Source organism: Ostrinia nubilalis, chromosome 4 (genome assembly GCF_963855985.1).
Source record: "Ostrinia nubilalis chromosome 4, ilOstNubi1.1, whole genome shotgun sequence".
Classification (NCBI taxonomy): Eukaryota; Metazoa; Arthropoda; class Insecta; order Lepidoptera; family Crambidae; genus Ostrinia; species Ostrinia nubilalis.
In genome coordinates, this window is record NC_087091.1 from 12762825 (window position 1) to 12782245 (window position 19421).

The 19421-nt window shown below is 38.2% G+C and overlaps 1 protein-coding gene across 1 annotated transcript; it reads left to right on the forward strand.

Moving 5' to 3' along the window:
* The first annotated feature begins 302 nt into the window (after positions 1-302).
* On the forward strand, positions 303-19120 carry LOC135071197 (uncharacterized). The gene is made up of 8 exons (XM_063964967.1): positions 303-465; positions 5418-5525; positions 5623-6521; positions 6609-6733; positions 6820-6927; positions 7461-7630; positions 8093-8242; positions 14381-19120. Exons 1-8 carry the CDS (start codon positions 406-408, stop codon positions 14567-14569), a joined length of 1809 nt encoding a protein of 602 aa, XP_063821037.1. The 5' UTR covers positions 303-405; the 3' UTR covers positions 14570-19120.
* Positions 19121-19421: the final 301 nt, after the last annotated feature.

The following is a 19421-nucleotide window of genomic DNA, read 5'->3' on the forward strand; positions in this document are numbered from 1 at the left end:
GCAAGGACTTCCCGCCTTATCATGCCGGTGTAAACAAACCGCCATGTTGTCGACATACAACAGAACATGATAAATTGTAAGTATCCGAGGTAAGTCATATTTATGAATAGAATATTGTTAATTTTACCAATATAAAAATAGAATAAATAAATAGAATTTCTAAAATAGGTTGGGATTCAATAAAACTGAATTATAAATTTTAGTATGTCAACTGACTGATGACGTACATCCTCTTGGAACATCGCACCAATAGGCGCGTTTTGTAAGATAGTCACGTGGGCAAAGTCGTCCAATGAGAGCGTAGACCATTCTTTGTGTACCTTTTCGCATAATAGTAAAACAGATTGTGGTTTTTATGGAGTGAGTGGTGTTATATCTGTCAATCTAATGACGTTAAAAACGTAAATGTGCGAAATTCAGGATTATTCTATTGAGCATAAGGATATTTATGAGAATAAATATTCGGTGAGTAAATAAAAAATTATATTTACCCATGTTTTGTGCCTATGTTGTGAAAACAAGACATTTGAACAATGGGAAAGTCCATCAAGTTACTATGTCCCGCTCTTTTTAATGTCATTTCATGGTTATTTACAAAAAAATAAATAATACTGGAAATACAGCAAGTAAGATTATGTTAATACCAATTTTGATCCAGCTAAAGACTAAGATTTATGTAATATCGAGTATTTAACAGTTTTGGTATTGTTGGCGGGAAATATTTTACATAACGTCTTGGTATTATCAGAGGAAATTTAGAAATTGTGTGTTAATTACTTTATGACCTACTGTTATTATAAATTAATAATTGAGTAACTAAGGATTTTAACGAGAATTAACCCTAAAATACATAAACGGACACGGACTCACAACATCGTTCAAATCGTCTTGTCTCTTTCTCACTCCGTACTACGAAATAAAAAGACGAAAAGAGATAGCAAGTTTTATGAGAATCTTGTTGTAACCATGTTGACTGTTGCACTTGAGGGATTTCATTCAAAATTCATTGCATTATTATTTCCCTTGTAAAATATTAATGTATGTTTTCTGTTTTAAGTTCATAAAGGTTAGTTGCTAGTTTTATTTTCTACGACAACAAATTAAACGCGCCAATTCGCCGTCAATGAACTCGCAACCGTAGTATAGTAGATAACAGAAGTGCCGTAGACCTACTTAGGTACCTACTAACTTTCATAAATAATGTTTAGTGAGGTAGGTAGGTACATACATCTACTTAGGTATCTGCCTGCAGTTTCAGATTCGAAATGTCATGCCATTAGTCAGTTTGTTAGTTAGGGTTATTCATTCTATGTCCGTTTTTTTCCAAAATTAGGTACTTATTATTATTAATTATACCATTATTTAACGACTAATCCACTAATCAAATTTGTAATTACAAAATCATATTATATCATTCATTAGAAAGATTGCTAATTACGAAGAAATGTAGGAAATATCAAAGAAATTTCATTCCCACGGCTGCCGGTTTCAAGTGAGAATTTCAAAACGTTAAACAATGAGTGCATCGTGTCTATGTGTGCAGCAGGCCCACTGCATCGCCGTTGCATCGCTTGCATGTGTGCGTGACCCAGGCAGCTGCCACCTGTCAATGTGTGCATGTTTGTGAACATTTCAATGGTTGTAGTTTACTATGGCTGGTTTTGTAGGTATAAAATAGTATTCGTTGCACACTAATGCACCTGTGCACTGTGGTGTGTTGTTTTGGTCATCATGGCATGGTTAATAAACATCACTTACAAATAGGTACGGTAATAACTAATAATGAAGAAGGAAGTTTTTAACCCCTCACGTAGCGCCTTCCTGGACCAGGATCTATTCTATTGAAATTGAAAGGATGAGTTATCGGTAGGATAGATCATTCATTAAAAACATTATTTTAAAAATACCTGTTTATTTAGATCATAATAAAATAAGTAGCAGAAATTGACATAATTCATCCCTTACTTCAACCCTTCAACAAAACTCGTAAAATAAATAAATCGCGTTTATTTCAATATTTTAAATTCTTTAAAAAAAACTAGAACACTACAATTTATAATCATTTATTACTTGTGCAGACGAGACTAATAGGTATACCTACTATACTATGGTTGTTATTTCCGACATTTACTAATCTTCATTTGCCGCGAGGTGATTGACCGCTTACGTGATGGTTTACCGAAGGTTTTTCTCACAAAAGTTTGCAGTATACAAAGTTAGGTATTTAGTTGGTTTCATGTTCATTTATTTCTCATTTAATAAAGATTATATGAATTTTTATACCTATCTTGGGTAGAGCCAGAGAGGTCTACTCACAGATATTTAAGGTATAAAATTCCACGTGAAATATATCAGTTTTCCCTCCTTATGTTTAAAACAGGGACCGAGGGGAATGAGCCGCGCATGCAATCAATACAGACCCCTCCCGAGTAGCACATATCTATCTACCTACTTATGGGTATACTGTACTTTCTGATATTGCGCGCGCAACTGGAAAACTCTACCCGGAGAGCGCGGGGTGTTTTCGCGCCTAATAACTTTTCATTTGGGTGTAAGGTATTCACTTCTTGGTAAAAGTTTACATTCGTTTTTCCTCAGTATGTCTGTCACCTAGAGGATTTCTGCTGGTAAAAAACTTAAAACTTCATAGGGGCGGTAGATTTAATTCTCCTATGTGTTTGGGGGCTATCAATTTTTTATCTTCTACGAGGAAAGACCTTCAAATGTCAATAATTTGCCGGCGCATTGTGTTCCATGCTACATTTTTCCTAGACGTCGACTTTTCGCGTACACGCGGACGTCTACCATCGGCGCAAGAGCCGACCACGACGAGTTCAAGGCGAACGCGCGCGGTCAGGTTCGAGGACACGGCGGCCCCTCGCGGCGCCTCTGTGCCCCCACTGATCTCCCTCCTTAGGCTGAAAACTTATCTGTGAAAAAGCTACCGTAGGTACCTACTTATCCGAGACTAATCTGTACACGGAACCTATAGGTTGAAATAAGTCGCATAGCTGATAGAAGTTTAAGCTGTATGAATTTTATATTCGTCTGTCGATTGATTGTAGTTCTTTGCTACCTACATACTTCAATTAAATAGACTTGCGATAAAATTCCGACAGTCGGACTGTTAAAATAACTAGCAAAACTCGCAACTAAATTAATTAGCAAACGTAGAATACCTACGACGAGATATAATCACGTCTAAAAATATTCCGAATAGGTCTGTAAGTCATTCATGTTCATACTGCTCGTAAGCAAGATGAACTCGAAATAATAAAGAACGAGTTCATGGTCCTCTGTAGCACGACTATAAGAAACGGATGGACATTTTTCGACTGGCAAAATACCTACCTACCTACCATACATAAAAGGCGGAATAAATGATAATTTTTAAAACGAGTGTAATTAAAAAAAAGCTCATGGTTTTTTCCTTACCTATTGTCTATGGAGAGAGAAACTGAGTTTTGAATTTAATAATTTTCGTTAGTTTAACACGAGCCAAATGCCTGCTTAACTTAAAGGGACGTTGTAGTGGTGGCAATATCGTTAGGGGTTAGGGGTAGATTCACCCTCTTTCAACGATCTATATCTATCTCGTTTCCCCACCCTCTGCCGCATTGTCTCTTTCGCACTTAACATGGGTAGTTCAGTACGCGATTTTCAGTTCCTGCATGTTGTTGCTTTGGCGGGAAAACTTTCACAAGAAATTTTTGATGAAAATTAATAAGTGCTCAAAAGGCTAATCCCCATATGACCACAAAACAGATTGTGGTATGGTGCAGTCCACCATTAAAATGATATAATTTGATGTTTGCCACTCCTATAAATGTGTAGATAGCTAACATAAACAAGTTATCAATATTCTATATCATTCACGAAAAACGTTACTGGAAAGTCATTTAAAAGTTCATGTCACTGGTTATCATGCGCGCCTTTTCTTATCAGTCACTGCACTTAGCTTAGGTAAGTAGGTATAATTAAACATGATTTGCTTTAGCTATGTACGAAAATATTCCTGACGAAGGTGTATATTATTTTGTTATATGTTTTGTACACAGACAGGGTATAAATGAACCCAATACCTAACTGAATCACAGATAAAAATTCTGACTGAAATAAAAATGCGGATGTCATTTCTACGATCTAATCACATCTAAACCACTGAATTCGAATATTAATAAAAACTTCGGTACCTATTAACTTTATCTCAAATTCCTAATATTCGCTTGCAATAATAATAGCAAGTTATGCAAGTGTGCTACTTTAAAAATACCACAGGACTAATTAGCAAAATACCTAACACTAGAAAGTAGACAGCCATATTGCTGGTATAATAGTCAAACCTTTATGATATGTATCTGTTTATCTATTACTTAATGGAGTAGTTATAAAACTAGTTTATTTATAGATGTAAAAGCGCCGACCAAACACTGTCTCGGACTCTCGAATACCGGGACTTGGGATCCGTTCCGTATGCCGGGTACGTTTTTTATACGAGTTTTTACTAGTAATTCCAGTTGGCCCTTAGAACAACGAATTGTAGGTTGGTATAGGTCTTGTCCCAGCAGAGAAAGTGGACTTTCAACTAATATTGTTGTGACTAGTTTCGATTTAGATTATAAATGATTTTTGTTTACTTATGTTTACTTACATACTATTTTTTATGCGCCTAAGGCACCTTTCATGAATAGTTCGATAACACTGGAAGTCTGGAGTGATCATTCATCATGAAATTAAGGAACTTTTCATAGTATGTACCATTTTCATATCGTCTATCAAGTTCGAATAATAATAATATTTAATAACTTATTCGTATAGCACCATCATAGCGTGTTTCCCAATTAATTGACGATCCCGTCATTAAAACATAAATAAAGCATAACATTTGAAAATAATAATAACATAATCTATAGATAACTATAAATATTTTAAATAGAAAAACTACAACACGTTGAGCATGAAAATGCAGTCTTACATGCAACAATATTCCCGTCCCGAGCTATCGGAGTGGCGCATACCATGACTGGAAACAGGTTTTGTACTACGTCGTAGTGGTTTCATTGTTACTGCCCCATTCTTGTGGTGTCTCGATCGCTTGCATTTTGTGTGAACCGATTTGGCGCGAAAATGTCAAATCTGAGTATCCTTTTAGACCTTTGTATATTTTTTTACAAAAGCATAACAGACCCTTTTTTGTATTAGGAGCAGGTAGTTAAATCTTGTTTAGCAATGTGAAAAAGGTCTGATATTGTTATTAGATACATATTGGAACTGCTAAAAGGCATGCTTAAACTGTAACTGTATGTATTTTACTTACGGATTGCTATCTCTTTTCGGCATAGTTGTTAAACCAATAGAAAAATAGCCCTAATGGGAAACAAACCTTAAAATGCTAATGAGTGCCATTTTGTTTCCAGTTGTGCTCAGACATGGATCTGTACATAACAGACTCCCTCCAGGACATGCTGGACATGGACATAAAGAATGAAATCGCTACAGATCTTAGCAGTATCACAGACTTTTCTGTAAGTATTGTCCTCATTTTCTTCCTCACGTTGCTTCTGGTCTGGATATGAATGGATTTTGAACACACTGCTAATGACATTAATGTTCTTTTTCCAGGATTCATTAGGATTAAATTTTACGGAAATGCCGCCTCTATTAGACGTTGAGGCAGACAATTCTGCCACGTGGCTAAACAACACATCAAGTTTCGTCCACAACCTAGATCTGTATGGCTCGGAAGCAAACGCCGTTATGGTGAACCCGAATTCTGTAATGCCATCCTCCTTTGCGGAAACTCCGGTAAAAAGTATCGTGAAAGAAGAAGCGTCGAATTTACTCTTAACATCGGTAGCTAATAATGATTCGAATAATAGCATATCACTGCCAAGTCCAAAAGAAGAGAAAAGCCATTTAACGTTTTCACCAAATGCTATCAAGGTGTCGAAAGTACAAGAGCCGGCACCAGAACCCGCGCCTAAAAAGCTCGAAGAAGCTAAACAAATGGTGATTTATGTTCGCAAACACGAAAAAAATGTAGTTAAGGACTTACTAAAAGACTTGGACAAAACTAAAGCGTCGAGTCCATCCACTCCACCCACTGTTAGAATTAAGGCACAACCAGAAGTACTAAAAGTTAACACTAAGAACTGCTCCATTTTAAACACGAACCAAAAAATAACGCAACAAATAGGAACGAAAACAATAATATCTGGCAATATACACATAATAGACGCACAACAATCTAGGACAATTTTAGCGAATGGAAACAAAAACCAGGCGACAATATTGATCGACAACTCGTCGTTAAATAACAATAGGCAAATAATTAAAACTTCAGTAAGCAATGCATTTACTGTTGAAACAAGTCAATCAAAATATGTAAATACTAGCAAAAGTACAGTTGGCTTGAGTGAATTCCCAAAACCAGCGTATTCTTATTCGTGTCTAATAGCAATGGCATTAAAAAATTCAAGAACAGGAAGTTTACCCGTCTCAGAAATCTATAATTTCATGTGGTGAGTTTATCTTTAATTTCTTATTATTGGCCGGGCGGATAAATGTATATGCGCATTGAGTATCTAATGCGAAACTTTATTTTACAGTCAACATTTCCCGTACTTCAAAACCGCGCCAAACGGCTGGAAAAATTCCGTTCGGCACAACCTAAGTCTAAACAAATGCTTTGAAAAGATTGAGAAACCCTCTACTAATGGTAGCCAGAGAAAAGGTATTTTATTTACATAACTGATCAATAGTCAATGCTTGTTTAATCTTAAAATAGTGATTGTTTACACATCATTTTATTTATTACAGGATGTTTATGGGCAATGAATCCATCAAAAGTTGGAAAGATGGACGAAGAGGTACAAAAATGGTCTAGGAAAGATCCTCAAGCGATTAAAAAGGCTATGGTTTATCCTGGTAAGTTATTATAGTTTTATACCCCTCTATGTACTTTTGTCATGACTTATCATCTTCTATATAGGTGATGATGCGCGTTAATCCATATCGCCAATCGCCTCTAATATTTTCAAGAACTTATCAGAGTCAAATAAGACCACCTCCATTCCCGTGGATGTCGTAAAAGGCGTCAGTGATAATAAATATTCGAATACCAGATATCCCCAACCTGTCTGATCATAAGCAGTGTAGGCCAAATACTCTATTTGCATCTGGTAAATTAGAGAGGGTCATACTCCCCAAATCATTTGCCTCTAGAGGTTCGTGCTCCTGCAGCGACTAAGGCTGAGTCCGCACTACCGTTTTTTCCCGCAAGCGGTACCTAAACCGCCAAACCGCGAGACCGCCCGAAACATATACGCGGGAAAAAGCCGCAGTGCCGACGCGTGCATTAGTTTTACTTTGCTATAAAATCACGCGGTTGAAAACCGCGGCGGTTTAGCCGTAATACGGACTGCCTAAAATAAGTGACGATGGTATTCGTTTGTTTACAGACAGTTTAGAAGCGTTAGAACGCGGCGAGATGAAGTACAGCGGGGCTGGCGGCGACACGGACGCCGACGACGATGCGGACGCGGACGCCGAGGCGGACCTCGATGCGGATGTCGAGATAGACCCCGAGATCAAAGTGGAGATGGAGGATGAGGAGGCTATTTTGGAACAGGTATGAAATGTCCTGGTAATGAAGTTGGGAGAAAAGGATCACGGCAATCTTTTAACCCATGGGATATCCACAAACAAGATACAATAGAATCAATCTTTTCGCATTCCTTGTCCAGAAACTTGACACAATTTCCGATTTGTCTACTTGATATCTTAAATATGAGTATGATATATTCTTTAGGACAGGAGATATCCGATCAGGACTACCCCGAAACTCTGTTTACGTAGTTTCGGGTCTATCTGTCACCGTCGCTCATGCCGGTATCGCTTTCCGTGAGAGGGATGGCAACATTCGAAACTTCGGCTTACGTTTTTCGGAGTATCCCCGCAGGAATTAGAAATCGAAAAAGTTATAGATAGCACTTATTTATTTACTTCAAAATGTATCAGACCAAGAGTTAGGAAGTCGAAGAAGTGACCAAAGCCCTGACTCATCAAATATGTATAAAATTCTTTCCCCCAGGAGGTATCAGACCAGGAGCTTGAAGTGGAGGAGGTGGTGGAAGGCACGGGCATGGTGGGCGGAACGTACCGGCTGTTGGCCACCGGGCCGTCCTCGCTCACGTCATACATCACGGACGTGGAGTCTGGCGACGACGTCAGTGATATTGAGGTAATTACATAGTTAGTGGGAGTTCTGCACACGGTTAAAACTTGTAAAGATCGACTGCCACGTGCAGATTTTTCGAGTCTTTCCAAAAATGTTTAGGATAGTTTCTTCAACCATTCGATACCTCGACACCTTTCATTGTTTTCATGAGCCATCGCCATCGCGCCATATCGCCTACGTATCACAGATTTGCGAGTTGGATTCGCGGTACTATTTCAAGTCTTCCCTGCAATAATATCGTTGCAATAGTGAACCTTCACGGCCTTGGCATAACACATGTGCTAAGTCTGTGACATTAGTTATTAAGAGCGTTTACGTCTAGCGTGGCATGTCAAGTTTAGGTAATTTCGATGCTATTTTTATTCACACTAAAATAATTGTGACTGTGTGCGTGTTCTCACGCTCTATAGTCAAACCAAAATACTTTGATCCACCATCGTAAAAGTGTGCCAGGCTGTCAAGTGACAGCTCAAGGAAACTATAAAATCTTCAAATCTTCCAACACCGACCCCATAATTATAAATCATGGTATTCATGGTATACATTAGTCCTGATAAATAATAAATACGTAAATTCTTTATCAAATAGTAAATTATCAAAGGTTTTTTACTATTTTGAGAATATTTTGTACAGCCTATGTTCAGCAGAAAAAAAATTGAATTTTAATGGTGAGAGATTTTTTCAAATCGGTTCTATTCAAAACAAACTTTTCCTGTTAACTATTCTTTTTTTATCAGGAAAATGCATAACATTTCATACCCACCAGCTGCGGGGGCAGCTAGTGGGTTATGTGGGGTACTTCCTACCAGAAGGTGGGTAGCCCTTACACCCACTAAAAACCTGACTGTTTCTGCCATGATCCATATGAGTGATATGAGGGAACGCGGGACATCGCCATTGGCTGTTGCCTGTAGCATTCGTCCTTAGCCGCCACCAGACACCTCCATGTCTAGCGACCGAGGCCTGTTAGGAAGGGACAGTTGGAGACCATAAGCTGTCCTCTTGCGCCTAGGGTGTCAGCGGCGGATAACCGGAGTGTCGGCTGAGGCCTCTCGCTCCCCCTTTCCACTGCTTCTTTCTGTGAAAGAACACTTTCACAGAAAGTAAGCACACTATACCATCAGATTATTTGTCTCATAAGAATATATTTTATACTAATGTAGATATTGTTTCCGAAAGCGAGCGGGTTCATTCCGTACCTGTACGCTTCATGCGTTCTCTAGCAAAAGCTGAAAATCAGTGTTCTGCCCTTTTGAGGGTAGTGTTTATACTGAGCTCTTTGCTTTTTGCATCGCTGCGGCACACATCACTCTGACGCAGGGAACTATTTGAAACGCTAGTCATCTTTATCTTCTGTTGTTTTGTCACTTTTGTTATGTTGCAACTGTTGAAATTATTACTAACCTGTGTAACAAAATACCAGTGGTGTCACCTAGTGTGTTTCTTGACTAACTAACTTTATTTCGATATTGAATTGAATTTCAATAGCAACTATACATAATGTGTGTGTTAAAAGCATTATAAAAAGTGTGTGTTACAACAAATAAACAATTTATCTATCTATCTCACGCCTCTTCCCGATTGGTAGGGAGAGGTCATTTCCAACCGCCGCTCGTTCGCTTAGGCTGGGCACTGTTGGAGCGTGTCAGTCTGCTGCGGTGACTCACGTGCCAAAACTGCAGTGTTAACTGACAACCATCTACAGGCTCTTGGCCTATACGGTGGAGGAATGGCCCGAAGCACCCATGGCCCGGTAGAACCTGGGTCGCCCTATGTGTGAGGCGATCATGCCGTCGCACCCACTCCTCTAATACAGGCAGAACTGCCTCTATGGTGCGACGAAAATTTGGCTGACGGCCAGGCGTACCCTTCAGCACTCTAGGGCCTAGATCCTCAAGCCTCTACCTTTTGGTTTCCACCTCTCGTGGTGCACGTACACGTACATTTCCCCTTGGGACCTATGGTCACCTCGCAACTGGCGTCTATTCTCGGTTGTCGACACTAGCTTTGTCGCCACTGAGGATAAATGGCATAAATAATATCGATTGTCACCAGTGGCGACACATACTTTCCCAGTTGTAGCTACAGGCTTTCTCACAACTTATGACAAATTAGAAAAATACATCCCAATTATGCCTAGTGGGGACGTACACAAATATTGACGCAAATGTCATCGTGCATGACATACGTAAAGTAAAAGTCAAGTAAGACAATATTATTAATTTTATTTTGAACTAGCGGCCGCCCGCGACTTCGTACGCGTGGACCTCGTTTGTAAAATCTGTTGTTTGATATCATGTTGATAGATGGCGTTTGACGGCTTCCCCCGCATGAATATTTACGAACGTCAAAAACAGTAGTTTGTCCAGCGCTGTAGATTTTAACCAATGACGATAGATTGCGCTTTTTAGACACGTATTTACATTTATTGAAATTTATTTGTCATAAATTATAGCCTATATGTTAATCTGGATTATAAACAATAATACTGTAAAGTTTCAACAAAATCCGTTCAGTAGTTTTTGAGTGAAAGAGTAACAAACATCCAAACTTTCGCATTTATAATATTAGTTATAGTTATAATATTAGTAGGATAGGAAGTAGGATTGTTAGGTACGTCGCCACTAATGACAATATTTTTTTTCCCATTTATCCTCAGTAGGGACATAGTGTCCACAACCGGGAATAGACGGACTGCGGATACTATGCGGTATCCACGAATTACCTCAGCCTGTGCCTCAGTGATATCATGCGTTGCGCTTTTTTCAACAGTAGGATGCTCCACGACTACACAGCACTGTGCCATACTCGAGCCCTATATAGGATCAACGCGCGACGCAAAAGTATAGTCAGCGACTCAGTGCAGCCGGGCCTCCGAGATTAGGCATCAACCGGCTTAGTGCGCCGGCGGTAGCCAAAAGCTTAGGGGTGAGACGATTCAAGTGGCCGTCAAATGACCACTGTCCAACTAACTACAATCCGAGGTACCTACCGCAAAGATTTTCCGACTGTAATATGTTGTGTATGTTCCCCCTACAACTAGGTGGGACCCTGCTGGCAGAGCATTCCTATTAACTATTCTGTAACCACCTATTTATGGCAAATAAATTATTAGTATTATTCCTCTTTATAATATTAGTATACATACATACATAACTTGCTGTTCCAAATTTTCGTCATTCGTTTTCGTTTCATCGCTAAAAATAACTTAATTTTATTTTTCATTACGTCTGAAATATAATTTGTTGTAAAAATAGACTGTAATGAAAAATAACAATATAATATTTTAATTACCACGTGATCGCAAAATCTACCACCAAGATTTTGCGGATACACTATAAAAGTCCAGCTACCTGTCAAAGATCAACGTACGCGTGACACATGTCAGCAGAGCACCGAGCGACGTGACCTCACTCTGGAACGCCTCGAGGCGGACTGAATTTGAACGATTCGTGCGCGGCGTTTTATAGTACTTTTCAAATACTCATAGAAAAAAAATTACAATGAATTATTTTAAATTTCAAAGTAAATATTTTAGATAAGATATTCTTCTATTACATTAAGCTATTTTTGTGTTGAATAAAGGAAGAATATTGGTAAAAAAATCACTTTGATTTTTGGGTATTTCACGTTCTTTTAATTTGTGATTTCTTATTGTAAAATGCTTAAATATAAAAATTTTCTCTGATAACTATTTGCCCAAGGATCTATGCTATAGGATATAAATGTTTGTTAAATCGTTTTCACACTATTTTCATACAAATTTCAGCTTGTAAACTGACGCTAAAGTGGAAATTTACAAAACCTGTGTGGACTGATCTTGATAGAATTCTTAAATACTAAACTAATCGCAATATTTTCTCAATTAACTATTTAGACGACCAAATTGCCTAACTATTTATGCCTATAACATATTTGTAATATTACTGGTTAATGATTGTAACGAGTTGAAAAAGTACTGTTTTTGCGCCAAACGGCGTAAACGCTCTTAATAGTTAACTTATTTTCGAACGCTAATGAGGATCATTTCGATTTTTAGCTGTGAATGCAGATTTATAGGGCTAAGAAATCCTTAATACACAGTGCAAAAATTTTTGTTCTACGACAAAAATTGACGAAGTTATGGCCAAATTACTAAAAAAGTTCACTGACCGCCCGGCGCGGGGACGATGACGTCATTATATCCGATCCGAACGCTGCCGGCGTACTGCGTGGATAGAAAATATTTTTTTCTAGCCAAATTATCAGTTTTAGAGAAAAACTTGTAATGACATTTATTCATCAGAATAAAGTAAGCTATCGATAGGTAATTTTTAAAAATGGAAATTGTGAAAAATAACGCAAAAAATCCATACGCTCATACGATTCAATGGCACGCAGAGACGCGATTGGGGTCTCCGCGGTGGTATATTTGGCGATTTATTTAAATAAAGTGTTGTTAGAGTCATATCTTCTTCCAAGTAAAATATAAAAATGTATAAGTATTAATTTATTTACTTCTAACAATAAGGTATAACTTCTAACAATATGACATTGCTATGAAAATCATTTCGATGTACACTTAATAATACCTACCTGTTATTTAGTTTTTCTGAGTTAAACCTACGCACCTACCTATCTATTCGCCGTCCCCATGGGCGGGCCAGCTGCTGCCCGCCCATGGGGACGGCTGGGTCATCTCCAGTCTGATGGGGAATCTATTTAATCTTAGCCTAGAAGCTGGGTATGACTACCCCGCCCCTCTCCTCTCCCCAGGTCATAAACTGGGCATGACTTCCCCCTCGGCCAGAAGTTGGGTATGATTTACCCCCCCCCCCCCCCCGGCCCGAAACTGGGTATGACTTGACCCCTCCCCCTCCCCTCAGGCCAGAAGCTAGGTAAGGCTTGCCCCTACCCCCAGGCCATAAGCATAAGCTGGATATGACTCCCCTTCGGCCAGAAGCTGGGTATGACACCCCCCCCATGCCAGAAATGCCAGAAACTGGGTATGACTTGACCCCCCCCCCACCCCCAGGCCATAAGCTGGGTAAGGCTAGCCCCTCCCCCCAGCCCTAGAAACTGGTTATGACTTGACCCCCCCCCCCCCCCTCTCTCCAAGCCAGAAGCTGGGTAAGGCTAGCCCCTTCCCCCAGTCCATAAGCATAAGCTAGGTATGACTCCCCCTCGGCCGGAAGCTGGGTATTACTTACCCCCCCCCCCCCCCCCCCCAGGCCAGAAACTGGGTATGACTTGCCTCTCCCCCCTCCCACCAAGGCCAGAAGCTGGGTAAGGCTTGCCCCTCCCCCCAGGCTATAAGCTGGGTATGACTTATCCCCCCCCCCCCCCAGGCCAGAAACTGGGTATTAGCATCATATTAAGTATTATTATGTTCAATACAAACAATCATTAAGTTACACTCACCCCAACCGCGTCTCCGCATTGCATCGAATCCTATGAAAATGTGGTTTTTGGACATAGCAATACTTATTTTTCACAATTTTTATTTTTAAAAATTACTGGTCGATAGGTTACTTTATTTTGAAGAATAAATGTTATTAAAAGTTTTTTTCTAAAACTGATAGTTTAGCCGGAAAAAAATATTTTCCATCCCATTAGTACGCCGGCTGCGCTCGATTCGGATATAATGACGTCACGCGGCCTTGCGTACGTTGACTTTTAGCGGCAAAAACGGCCTATGTTTATTACTTAATATCTTCGTAAGTAATGGTCCGATTTGGATAATTCAAAAAGATATATCTTTCTTATGTCTTAAAGATTAACGTAGATACTAGTTTTATTGAATTTTCTACAACAGTACTGATCCTCATTACAGCGTTTGTTAATGAGCCTGATACGCGAGCATCAATTATTTTGGCAATAAATGTCCGACCGAAATGTTACGACCAATTTTTTATGCAGGGCAATTAGGACTAAAATGTAGGTACTAAATCATTCGAAAGTGTCCTGATTTTTGTTTTATTAATCGCCATATACAAGACTGGTGTAGCTCGATTGACCTGACGGCTCTCATCCATCAGGTACAAAGGCTGTTTCAACTTCCCAATGTCTTTGTCGGTATATTTTCTCCGCCACATTACGAGTGGAATCGGAGATTCTGAAATCTCCGATTCCACTTCTAAAGATGATCATTCTTTATTCCAGGTGCTGGACCAATCATACGAGGAGATCGACATCGACGTGACGAAGCCAGTCAAGCTGGACTTGTCTCTATCGGAATCGTACGTGAATTCGTCGAAGCGACCCAAGAACAGTTTCGTGTTCCGAGCGGCCGCCGCGCCGCCCGCCAGCCGACGCAAGACACCACTCGTCAACCGCGTCGCACTCATGTAAGCCACCTACTTACTTAAGGGTGCTGAAACTATGCCTCTGGATCGTTCTGGAACTAACACTCAATCGTTTATTGCTTTAACACATCTCAATCAATCAATATGGACCCTCAAATACCGCTTTCTGTTACTTACCTTTTTGTCACATTCCTAACAATGCGTGTAGGAAATAACGTGATACGGCTCATACGGCTATGGTGTCTGATTTAAGTAGATCTGATGACCCATCACACATTTATTCCCTAAACCAGACGCGACGCAGTTTTCGTCTCCAAAAATGGTGGCCGGAATGTCACAATTGATTTCATTGTGTTAGTTCCAAAATGATCCATTGGCATCAGTACTATTAGCGTAGCACCATTATAATTAATTATGTTTAGTGACAGTTCACGCATGCAGTTCACATCGTATCGTCTTGGTGTCCCATACAACTGGAGAGCCTCCCTCTTGTCGAACGCTCGAGTACAAATTCATTATTGTAGTGTGAAACTGAGGCTTATGCTTCTTTTGTACTTTAATACTTATAGTTGCAACGCCCGATGGTCCACGTTAGTATTATAGCTTTTTTGATATCCAATATTTTATGTGAAGTGCAGTCTTCGCAACTCATGGAGGTACCAAATAATGAGAACTATATAAAATCAAAAACACGTGTGTTCGTCGATGTGGACGCTCTCCTACGTTTTGCTATCGTACTTGTACATTTGAAACTTGTCCACATAACTCTTCGCGACTATCGCGATACCTCTCTACAACGGCACGGCATCTATTGTCTATATACCTTGTTAGTACATAAACGTACCGCGATAGTCGCTCAGAGCCCCGATTACGGTAACTTTTATAACGTCTACAATCCAGACGCGTTTCTGATTCTGCGATACGATTGGTCAAAACAGCTGACGTACGCTGTTGAACGACCAATCGTATCGCAGAATCGAGAAGCGTGTCTGGATTGTTGACGTTAAAAATTACCGTAATCGGGGCTCTGGTACATGCTGTTATTTACCTATTTCATATAACTCGCTGACGATTAACGAACTGCATGTTTGGGACTTGTCAAATAGCAAACTTTACTATACATAGGATTTAGAAGCTAGCCTCTAAGTTACTTTAAAAATTGTGATCGTAAGATATGGGGTCAATAGTTTAATAGTTTCCAGTGATTGTTCCGTTATTATCTAAGTTGTGAAGAGTGATTCGAATCATAAATAATTTTGCTGTGAATTGGTGTAATAAACGTTCTCAAATTCGATTGAATGTGAACGGTATAGTCTGTACCAGATAAGTGTATTTACGTGTTTTATACAGAATTGGAACACTTGTTACATATCTTACACTATAAATTAATTTTATTGTCCCTAATTAAGGATTGGTTCCATTTTGACATTTCATTGTGTGATTCGATTTTATTATGTATCATAACTGTATCTTCTCAAAACTAGAATTATTATGCTCCTGATGATACCATTATGTGTGGTTGGCATCCAACCATATTATCAGTACAAAGACTGTTCCTTGCTGCTGTGTTGACTACTTTTGTTTTAAAATCTAAATCATAAACTAGATGTTGTGCATAACACCAGTCTATTTCTGATTCTCAAAAGTCTCTATGCAGTGGCAAGTTCAAGCGGGTATATATGTATGTAAAAATCCCACCGCTGGTTGTATATAAATTTTAATCTTTAACTTCTGCCATTGTTACATAGGTTTCATACAAAATGTACTAGTTTTTTTTTTCATCAGAATGGACAGTATTTACTGCTCAATTGGAAGAAAATTACTACTACATTTTACTCTTATTAAATGCGTTGTTCATGTTTAATTGACTTCTTTGTTTTTTGTGTCTACATTTTGTAGATTTAGTAATTCGTACATACTGGTTCTACTACAATAATAACAAGACTAAATGTAGTGTATACTGCAGTCATTATCTCATTCATGACGCTGTAGAATTTACTTTGATAGTATGATAATGATATGAATATGGTTATGAAAAGAACACCATCGTAAAGTCCTTGTGCAGGAAGGCTATTCTATGTCCTCAAAATAAGGGTAAGTCTGCACTTTGGGTAGCAACTTACCTTTAAGTTTTAAAACATTTAAAGTTCGAAATAACCGTGATTTTTCATGTTTTAAAACCTGTTAAACTACAGCTGGGTCTCCAGCGCGTGTTTGCCCTACACAATCAACAAAACAACATGTCAACATTTTTTTGTAGGCAATTTTGTTGAATGTTGAGATGTTTTTATTAATTGTGTAGGGCAAAACACGCGCTAGAGACCAGGCTTTTCATAGACATGCAACTGAATGTCAGCGCTATGTTGGCAGGCACCATACTTTTCATACAAAGTAGGGAAAAAGTTAGAAAACTTTTAATTAGGTAATAATAATAAGTGTAAATAAAGTTCACTAATTAAATAGTCCCAGCCAAACTACGATTGCGTTGGGATTCAAACAAATTGTGTCTATAACTTGATTGTTCAATGAGGGTTGAACATTAGTTTCATTTCATTCAAATCAAATTCAGTTCATGTAAGTAAGTGGTCTCTCTAAGTTTACAAATTTGTTTCATGTTGTATGTATTTTAAAAGAATAAAAATGTAATGTCAACATTTTGGAACTACTTACAGTATTTCATCCGTTACAAAAACTGGTGTTTATTGTATTGTAGTACATTAATATTAACCAGGGAATAATAATGTTAAGTCGGTTGTGTGTGGTAGATCTCTCGAATGTGGTGTTTATGTCAAACTAAAGTCAACACTTAGCGTAAGCTTAGAAATTATTCGAATTTTAGATGTTTAAAATCATGAATTGTTTTTCGTAGGGTCCCTAACAATTAAATTTAGTATTAGCCCTATAATTGACACTGAGTCACGAATGTCCTATCTTCCACTTCTATGAAGTTAAGGCGATTAACTGATCATTTAAATGTCATTAGTATGAAATTATAAAATTAAGTTTATTTTTCCTAATCCATTGCCTGTAATTTTCAATGAACTTAAATAAATAATCAAAATTGTAGAAAACTATTAATCATTTAGATTAGATGAAACTGTGATATGGAATTTACTATGAGTGTAACGCACCATTACCATGAAATCAATTTAAGAGCGAGTGATTTAGTTAGTGTAAAAGAGACAACTCCTATTTCTGCAATATTTGTCACTAAAAATAAATCAATTTGTCTTCATTGAAGAATAATTAGGGTAATTAGTGTTGTAGTTGAAACTGAGCAATTGATAGATAAAAATTCTAAATGTCGGTTATAATCTAGAGATAAGTAAGTATGTTTACGCCATAAATGTAAAGTTATGGCGTGTGTTGACGGGCCCGGTTTCTACCCGGTCCGGCACCGGGTGTAGAGACTGCGCGAGTCGTGTCATCGAGCCGAACGCCGCGCCGGGTAAAAACCGGCTCGTGAACACACGTACGCCCGGCGCCGGACCGGATAGAAACCGGCCCGTCAACACACGCGCTTAGGCTCCCGAGTACTCCTAATGTGCGTCTTTTGTCCAATGCTTGAATGCTATGACGTTAACCCAACTGCCACCTAGGCTCTGGAATTTAGCACTAGAATAATATTATCGTGTCACCTATTTTGCCTAGAATTTCGTTATGATTATAACGTATCGGTGCTTACCGGCTCTAGAAACACTTGGCACCGACCGGGTTAACTGTCAGGACAATAATATTTGTATTTTTTCTTAGCCTAAACTTTATATCGGGTTTTTATATATTGTAAGGTATTTTGTCTGACTACAACCATGTAAATGGTGAATTTATTCTCCATAGAAACCAGTTAGATTTATATTACAGACATGACATGGCTAACAAATTAATGTTTACAGGCAACTAAAATTAGGTGCTTTTTGTATACTTCTTATTTTGTTTTATATTACAGTGCAATTGTGTAAATAAAATAAAAACTTATTTTTTTGTAATGAATCTGTCGTCGTAGTAATTGTAATATTAATATTAAAGTATTGTTAGGTATGGCAATTGGAGAGCTAACAAAATGCTATACGCATACTAAGCCGGTATTAATATTGGAATTTCTTACTTGTAAGTGGTTATTAAACCGTAACTAAAAAAATGACCGCTTTTTGCAGTAATAGATGTACATGAACTTCTTAGTGAAAGTAGCAAAAAATATAAACGTTTTAGCTCCCATTAGAAATTAATTAGGTACTATAAAACTGTAACATCAAGTTCAAACTATGTACGTTTGCTGTGATACGTGCGTCATCCATACAATGATTTTAATATACCCAGTAAGCCATAGCTGATAATAATAATGACTATAAACATAATATCTCCAATTTATCGGCTGAATAATTACTTCTATCCGTTCCGTGTGTCCGGTTAGTAATTATTGTATTTTTCCACTGCCAGTATTTCCACATTCATGTAAAAATAAAACTAGTAGTAAGTTCGGAAAATAGTTTTAGTTCTAATTAGTCTGTATTCTGTATTAGAAATAAGGAAACTAAGTTGATGATTTTTAATAACATTTTTGTAATAAAAATAAATTGAATAAATGCAACATAAACATAGTTTTATTTTAATAGTTCCATGATGTCCAATTTGTAAAAAAAATGAATATTTAAGCAAAGCTGAAACCATCATTAGACTAACTTTTAGTCTTATGTTTTTTTGAGGAGGAGCCTGACTCTCGTTACACAGGTTAACCTTATGCGAGAGCGGCACATATCTTGTAATTGTAAAGTGTTTATTTAATAAAAGTATTTTCATTTTTCATCAGTGTCGGTATCGTCACCACGACCAAAGAATACTGAGGTAGGACCCTCATATAGACCATAGGACTCAAGAGACCAAGACGTTATAGTGTGGAA